Source organism: Diplotaxodon limnothrissa, linkage group LG1, assembly GCF_057381915.1.
Source record: "Diplotaxodon limnothrissa isolate DT_005_m linkage group LG1, D_limnothrissa_male_GT1.1, whole genome shotgun sequence".
Classification (NCBI taxonomy): Eukaryota; Metazoa; Chordata; class Actinopteri; order Cichliformes; family Cichlidae; genus Diplotaxodon; species Diplotaxodon limnothrissa.
In genome coordinates this window covers 27,212,942-27,221,814 of record NC_140596.1, presented here as the reverse complement: position 1 = coordinate 27,221,814, position 8,873 = coordinate 27,212,942, and the positions used below count along the sequence as shown (strand labels likewise).

General features: G+C 34.6%; 1 protein-coding gene across 1 annotated transcript; it reads left to right on the top strand.

The window, feature by feature from the left end:
- Positions 1 to 362: 362 nt before the first annotated feature.
- LOC146639891 (uncharacterized) lies at positions 363 to 7,379 on the top strand. The gene is made up of 11 exons (XM_085356244.1): positions 363 to 670; positions 1,286 to 1,513; positions 1,750 to 1,903; positions 2,103 to 2,175; positions 2,422 to 2,764; positions 3,248 to 3,343; positions 3,869 to 4,179; positions 5,307 to 5,488; positions 5,868 to 6,037; positions 6,641 to 6,855; positions 7,147 to 7,379. The coding sequence occupies exons 1-11, from the start codon at positions 363 to 365 to the stop codon at positions 7,377 to 7,379; spliced, it is 2,313 nt and encodes a 770-aa protein (XP_085212370.1).
- The last annotated feature ends 1,494 nt before the right edge of the window (positions 7,380 to 8,873 follow it).

The window sequence follows — 8,873 nt, the reverse complement described above, 5'->3', positions numbered from 1 at the left end:
AGAATGAAACTTGAATATATAGAATGATCTTCTGAATATATGAAATGAAACTTGAATATATAGAACGATCTTCTGAATATATAGAATGAAACTTGAATATATAGAATGAAACTTGAATATATAGAACGATCTTCTGAATATATAGAATGAAACTTGAATATATAGAATGAAACTTGAATATATAGAATGATCTTCTGAATATATAGAATGAAACTTGAATATATAGAATGATCTTCTGAATATATAGAATGAAACTTGAATATATAGAATGATCTTCTGAATATATAGAATGAAGCTTGACGTCACGGAGGCGCTTGCGCCATCTAGTGTTTTCCTTGTTTGTACCTGCGAGGAATGGCACTATGAGCCAGTCCGCACGGAATTTTGTGGCTCAAATTCTAAGTAATGAGGAGCTAATTAACACCTTGGCAAATGCATGTTCTGGCCAACCTAATATTTGTACTAGTGTACCGCATCGTACTACTGATGAAGAAATTTATTCACTTTTTCATCGTGGAAGACCAAATGCAGTGAACCTCTCCGGTCAGATAACCCCTGGCTATCCAGCTAACGTTATAGAGAACGTGCCTTCCACATCACAGGAGTGCCCCACAACAGGTCCCATCTACAATCTTAGACCTTTTACTCGAAAGGGCCCAAGGCAGAAGAGGTAAGAACAGAACTACATGCACTGAAATTACTAGTGGAAGGTTAGTAATAGCCCGTAGGTTTCAATTGCTCGACGAAGCTAAGTAAACAAAAATATCACAAAAAAACAAAACAAAAAAACTGTGCGATAGACTGACAGCGTGTGGACGTGGAGACTAAACTGTGCACAACAGTTAATTTGTTTAATTGTGGAAACATTTCTATAATATTTCACGTCCCGTAAGCTTAATCTGCAAACATTGTGTAAAAGCAAAGCACATCAGTTGTTACAATACATAGTTGTTGGCAGTATATAATTTAATGAAACCTTTTTTAAAGCAACAAAAAGTACTCCGTGAATTGAAGACATTTGTTTATGTGATTGTTAAGTTTCTCCACCCATCCATCCCACTATCTTCCATCATCTATCCATCCATTCATCCATCCATTCTCTTCCACTTATCCAATTCAGGATTCCAAGAGCCTATCCTAGCTACCATGGGGCTAGAGGGTGTTTATTAATGCAGATTAGACATGTGTACAGCATGGTGTATTTTTTTAATTAAATGTACTTCATTGATCAGAGAAGTGTAATATAACATGCAGAAATGTTTAATTTGCCTTTATCCTCCATTAGGTTTCCAGCACAACTAAGCAGGTCACATTCTGTGGCTCAGTCTTTCACCAAAGAAGTGATTCTCTTGCCAGACCATCTAACTACACATGTGCCAAGGCGTAACAAAAAAGCTTGGCTTTTTGAAAATGGACATATAAAATCTGCACTGGAGTTTAGCTGTGACTGGGACTCAGACAAAGTAATGCAGGCAATAAGGACTGCCTTCCAGCCAGTTGTTGAAGGATGCAGGTAAGCATTAGATCCTTTTTTATAAAAAAAAATATATTTTTTTGTTACTTAGATTATTATACTATTAAAGGTCAACTTTGGGTATTTCCAAAAAGGATCTGGGAGCACCGATCAGATGACTGGATTGATATCTTTTAGAGTTAACAAAAATTAAGCCTTTTAATGTATTGTATTGTATTGTAGTCTGTTAGCCTTAACAAAAATTTCATATACACTATGTTTTCTTCCTCCCCTAGGCTACAGATTTTGCTGGCATGCCACACCAAACTAGTTGAGCCATCACTCACTTCCAAACAGACTTTGAATGGAGACCTTGTGAAAAAACTGTTTCATCAGAAGTCAATTTATGTCAGACCTGACAAGGTCATCTTATGTGAGGACAATGAATCAGTAAGTAATCCTGATCATTTCAGCAAATGTATGTATTTTCATAAAATGAGAGTGAAAAAGGCAAAGATGGATTTTAAACTCCCTTAAACATTGTCACTTGTATTATGTTTTAATACATAATACATAAACATATTACTAATATTTATTATGACATTTTGTTGTCAGTATAATGAAATGTATTATCTGTTTTAATTTACAGACATATTCTGATGGAGAGAGTAGCCATACAAGCAGGCAGGATTTCACAGAAACGTTGAATTCTGACAAATGCGGTAAATATTCCTATCTAAAAGTCGCTCCAAATAAACTGTAAATTAAGTTGGTTCAGTGTCTGTTACTTAGTCATCTTAGGCATTGTGTCTTTAGCTAAGTGTCAAGTCTTTGTTAAAATCATATTTAAATTTAGTTTAATATTTTGAGCAGGAAGAAATGTACCCCTAAATACATGAAAAGCAAAAGCTATAAATGTGATTAGATGTTATTCAAAAGTTAAACTCCTGTTCTTTGTGTTCTCACAGTTGAAATTTCTAAAGAAGTTCCCTCAGCCATTCCCATTGTTAACGCACAGTCCATGTCTGTTGATGATGAGGTCATCTGGTGCGTTGCTACCCAAGATGTTTGTACTGTTGAATCTTCCATCTCTGCTGACACCCTCACAATGTCCACCAATCCTGCTGTCGTTGCTACTGATGAGGATGAGCCTTACTCCAGTGGAACATCTGCCTTTGTCAGTTACAACACACCTGGCTTATCAGTGGGTTCTTCTGCCAGTGTTACTGGTGACACACGTGTCTTCTCTAGTAACACCTCCAGTGTGTCCAATGGACCTACCCAGCCAAGTTTATCCAGCACATCCTACAGGTATGTGTTTTGTACATGTTTGTATCTTTTAATCTTTTGAGCTATATTGTGCAAAAGTCATGACCCACCCCTGCTTTCTTTGTATTTTGCTGGAAAAATAGGAAAGAAGCGCAGTGATTTACTGAAGTCTACAAAATTCTGTCTACAAACAGACATGGAAGCGCAGTATATTAGAGTAGAACAAAACTTGTAGAATTTTAATGAGCTTAAAATTCAAAATGTGATATGAGCTACTTTAGTGTTCAACATAGCTTGAACTCTCTTAACCAAGCTTTCTTGATGGTGATGTCTTATTTTTATTGAATTTCTTTAAGCATGGTTCAGGAATAGTTTTCCAGGCTTTTTGTTCTGTTCTCTGTCAAGATGATCCCACACAACTTTAATAATGCTGAGGCCAATCTATGTATTGTGATAATGTAATTCTGTCAACATCATTTATATGTAATTTAACTAAATAATTTACAAAACATTCTGGCTTTGCAGTACATATCTTGGCCTGTTTGAGGAAGAATACCTGTCAGATGACCCCGACCTCCAAGAAGCCATTTCAAGGTCTTTAGACTCAAGTGCAAGTGAAAGGTCAGTACAACACAAACTTTTACATGTTGAAAGGTCAACATATTAACCATTATTTTATGTTTGTTGCGGAAAAGGAGTCATCTACTGTCTAGTTTTGGATCAGTTTGAATAAGCAAACTACGAACTGCAACCTGTGATTTCTGTTGTCATTTGAAGATTACCAAGGCTATCAGATTACTTATATTTTACTTGATATATGTTTTGGTTTATTTTTACTTTTTTGAATGGAGGTTGGTTGTCAGTGTTGGATCTTGTTGTTTTTCTTGTTCTGCTTGTATTTATATAGTGTATTTATACTATTTATAAATACTAGTGTATTTATGACAAGATAAAAATGTAAACTTAGTTTAACTTAAACTTAATCTTTTTTCCATTATCACAAACATTCTTGATTTGTATCTCTTTTTTGTTAAATATCAATTACAGTCTTAAGAATGGTACATCATTATTCTGTTGGTGGGTTATTGCCATTGAGACTAGTATATTTCTTTACTGTTTTTTTTTTTGTGTGTGTGTATGTTTCAGTGACGTCCAGAGCTTAGAGAGAATCTTGGAGCAGATTGTTACTAGAGTAAATAATGACAGCACTGTACGCTTCAACATCATAAGGCGAAATGTGTGGGATGGAGCATCCAGAGCCATGGGCAGATCCAATTTTTCACCAGAGAAAAAAATAGATGTGAAGTTTACTGATGACTATGGAATATCTGAGGGTGCTGTTGACAATGGAGGACCTACTCGGGAGTTCTTCCGACTTTGCCTCTGTGAAGTCAAGGACAAACTTGGCATCTTTGAAGGTCCACCCAATGCTAAAGTTCTTACGTGCAATTCTAAAGGTACTTATGATTTAATTAATTGTTGCCATTTGATTTATTTTACATCAATACATTATACATCAATTGGTTTGTGATTACATGTACGAGTTTAGTATCTCATACAGTTAACTAAACACATTTTTTTGGCAATGACAGAATTTTTGTACCACCACAGAGGATTTTAAAAAATTAAACCTAGATTGACTGAAGGGAAGATTGTCTGCTTTAGTTGAAAGGTTTGAAACAGTACTACATATTTAGAAATTCTGGTCATTTTTATACATGCTCTCTCATTTCTCAAAAGTAATTATTCAAATGACTGATATGGTGTAATTCAACAATCAAGAGATGCACTTATGAATGGAAACACAGATGTTTTACAACAAGGTGCAATAGTAAATAACTGGAAGGACTTTGCCAGAAAACATCTAAAAGAACTATGCTATACTACTATGAAGATATGGACAGATTACACCAAGATTAACCAAAATGATGGAAGGAGAAAAGCATAGTAAAGAAAAGAATAGCTTAAGTCACACATGGTGGAAGCAGTGTTATGACACGGGCATGAGTAGCTGCCATAGAACCAAGCCACTACTGTTGTCAATGATAGCACTGGTGATTTGTGAAGTGTAAAGGGCAATCTGTTCAGATTCAGCCAAATGCAAATGCTAAATTGATTGGACAGTGTAAATTGATAATAACCCAAAGCATAACAAGCCAGCTCAGTTACCTGATCTGACTGTAAGGCTGTAAAGAATTGTAAAGAATTTTAATCCTTGTATTAAAAATAATACATAAAATGGTGTTAGCTTTCAATCACTTGTCTAAAGCAACCATCTTTAAAGATGGTGGATAATGTATAAAATTGACTGTAATTTCTAATCAGCTGGTGCCATTTTTTAATAAAATACCTCGAAGGAATTGCACTTTAGTATCATCTTGATTGTTTGGTATTAAAATCCAAGGTGGTGGTGCACAGCAAAATTAAGATGATTTTGTTATTATCCAAACTATTATGGGTGCAACTGTATGGGCAATATTTTTTTCAGAAATAATATTTGGTAACTTGTACTATAAAAAATGCCACAGTAACAAAAATAATGATGCAAGCTTTTGAGATGATGTTTTATTTTATTTGTTAACAGCAATGAAAGATAATGGATACTACTATGCTGGCCAGATCATGGCAATGTCAATTGCCCACGGGGGACAGAGTCCATGTTTCTTGTCTGAACTCTTCTATGAGTGTCTTCAAAAGGGTCCAGACAATGTAAAAGTCAGCACTGATCATATTACTGATGAGGAAACAGGGTCACAAGTGCAGTCGGTGAGCATATTTTCCTTTGGTTCTTTCAATTTCATTGTAGGTCTTTTTTTGCTTGTCCAACATTTTTACTAACACTTCCCTAATTTTTCTTGCCCGAGTCCTGCACCTTTCTAGTAAAAGATCAAACATTTTAATGGCTACAAGAAGGAAGAACTAAAAATGTGTGTGGCAGGTTATGGTTCTGTTGGTTCTGTTGGTTACAGAATTTAATGATTGCACTTGTTTTCCAGCTTAATAACTTATACCTCAGCCTCCTGATCGGTTATGGGGTTTCATAGGGTTAATGTACTAATTAAACACTGAAGCTATTAGTTTTGTATGTTCTACTAAATAGTAGAGTCAAATAATTCATTTTATAATTTCCTCATATTGTTTTTAGATCATACAGGCCGAGAATGATCTACAGCTGCAAGATGCAGTTGCACAGGCAGCCAACTTGATCAGTCTTGCTGGTCACAATGTTTGCATAACACTTCAAAACAAACAAGAAACTGCTTTGGATCTGGCTCACTGGTATGTCCTTCAACGGACCCGTGCACCTTTTGAAAGGTATGTCTAAACACATACTGTAATGGTAAAAAATTAAGCCTGTCAAACTAAAGTCACTGTGTTGTGAAACGGGTATTAGCCTGTTTGGGTGGTACAGGTCTGTAGCGCTCCATGCTAGTACAGTTCATAACAAAACAGATATCTTTCATTCATGAAATTAAAATTCACATAAAACGTATCTGTGCCGATGTAGGCATGTGTTTAAATATGTAAATAAAAATAGATTCAAATTGAGTAGCATTTGGGTTGATTGTAGACTGACAGAAAAGGTATGCCAATGGAACAAGAGACCAGATGTATTTGAAAGCAATTTGTCACTTTTACTCCAATTCATGACAGGTCCCTGTGTATCATATTTCAGCTCAGTTGTTCCATGTATAGGCATTCTTTATCTGTATCTAAGACAGTCTGGCCCTGTAAGGGGAAAAATGTTCTTCACCTCTGATACAGCAGTCCACAGGAAAGTAAAATGTAATTAGTTCAGAAATGTCTCTTGATAAAACCTCAAAACCTCTTGTTATGATACAGGTTCCAAATCCAATCAAATACAAATATAATAATAGTAATATAAAATACAATTTGATTTTGTTTTATTTTGGCTAGGTTCAGAGATGGCTTGAGGTCTCTAGGTGTCCTAGATGCTCTACAGACATACCCTCTTCAGATGAAGTGCCTTTTCGTGAAAGCTGGAATGGCTCTCAGAGCAACTGATATGGAGAATCTATTCCAGATCATTCACTCCGAACGAGGGAGTAATGCATTTCAAGATGAGTGCCGGACCCTGGCTTTCTGGCAAGACTATCTTCAGGAGGCAGAATGTGAGTTTACTACTTGGCACATTGTTTGACCATAAATCAAAATTCTCACTTTTGTGCAGCAGCATCATGAAATTACAGACATAGATGCCATAACAAAAAAGGTAGATAGATAGTACTGATGCAAGTGCTGGGTTTACAAAGAACATTGTGTGTGTCTTTCAAATTACAGCTTACTTTTAAAAATATATACATGTTTCACTTTTGATTTAATCTTTTGGTAATTTAATGTATCTGTACATCAGTAGTCTTAGTCAGAATATCATTATGATTTTGTATTTTTCTATCTTATAGTTGAAAATGATGTCTCTTTGGAAGATATTCTTGTTTTCTGCACTGGATGTGACAGCATACCAGCCCTGGGTTTTTCTCCAAAGCCAAGCCTTGAGTTCGTCACTAACTGCAGATTTCCAGTGGCCAATACTTGTGAAAATATCCTTCGTATACCAGTTCATGCAGTGTACACTACTTTCAAATCAGACATGGATTTTGCAATACGGAATTCACCAGGATTTGGAAGAGCATGATGTGTTTTCTTAAGGATTGGTGACATGATGAGGATTTGGGTTTTTTTCTATTTTGCATATGCATTTTTTATTTTCTTGTTTTTGTTAATGTTGTTAACCCCGCATCAGAGTACACCCTGGACAGCAGTAGGACTGTATAGCCTAAATAAGCTTCATGTGTGTCTTTCAAATTACAGCTTAAATACCAGTTCATGCAGTGCACACTACTTTCAAATCAGACATGGATTTGATAAGCCGAAGAGAATGGATAGAATAATTTTGTTTCAGTTTATACATGTGGGGCATTTTTTTGTTTTTTGATTGTAGTTAATTTGTTTTCCTGCTTATATGGCATGTTTTGTCTCTGGTATGACCCATAGTAACATTACATTATTTAGCACCCCTGCAGTGAGCAAAATAATATGCCACAATCTCATTGTTATATAGAATTAAGTTTTCTCAAATGCTTCCTGTGTTCAACTATTCCACATAATGTGAATTTTCAAATGAGATGAGTTAAGCTTTATTTCAGTGTCCCATTTGAACATTTATGCTTTACACAGAACTTTGTATTAATATCATTTAACTTTTAGCTTAACTCACAGGTTTAAAAATGTTTTTGTTAGGTTTTGGTAAAGTTTTGAAAAGTATTACAGTAACCCTACATACTAAAAGGTAGAAAGACAGTATCTCCAACACTGGCAGCAAAGTTGTCTATAAATGTGACAGACATTGGTTAGGTCAAACCTGGTTATGTTACAGGTTGAAATATGAACATTATATCACACTATATGACATTACAATCTTATCAAATTATTATATATTATCAAAGTATTATAAACAATAATAATAATGATAATGATAATAAACATAACCTGGTTTGCAGGGAGTGTTTTAAGGATTTTGTTTGCATATTTTACTATACTACTTGATAACACAGGCTCATTGTAGATTGTTTGGGGTTTTTTTCCTCTTTCATTTTGTTTTTTTAAGACCAGCCCTATTACTGCAGAATATTATTTCCTTCCTATGGGTACTGGAAATACACAAATAAAGTGTTCTGTGTTTCTACTTTTTATGTAATTTGTGTCTTTAAAAAAAAAGTTTAAAGAGTTTAAAATGTATAACATATTTTATTTAATGAATGAATCATAATTCCTGTTTATTAACAGATACATTAGTACATCATACAATCATATGTAACATATACTGTAACATTTTGTACTGTGACAAGTATGGTTTGTCATGAAAGAAAAGTGTAGTCTAAACACTTTATTTGTCTACTTTTATGATTTAAATGGCACAAGTGAATATGAAGATAAAACCAGTCTTTTTATCTTACCTTTCTTTTACCTAAATAATAGTCTTGGACCCTTTTCAGTATCATGATATTTCACAATTTTTAGTGTCTGGCACTCAAATAAATTTTTTAATTAACACAAACAAATTTACTAATAACTTAACTGAAGCATGCGGCATGCTGTCAAAAAAACTTCTATCCCATGATTTCCATCG

Bases quoted from the DNA above. Each gene is read 5' to 3' on its own strand.
- LOC146639891 (XM_085356244.1), top strand. From the start codon at position 363: ATGAGCCAGTCCGCACGGAATTTTGTGGCTCAAATTCTAAGTAATGAG. The intron at 2,176-2,421 runs GTAAATATTCCT...GTGTTCTCACAG, and splicing joins GTTGAATTCTGACAAATGCG to TTGAAATTTCTAAAGAAGTT. The intron at 4,180-5,306 runs GTACTTATGATT...ATTTGTTAACAG, and splicing joins TCTTACGTGCAATTCTAAAG to CAATGAAAGATAATGGATAC.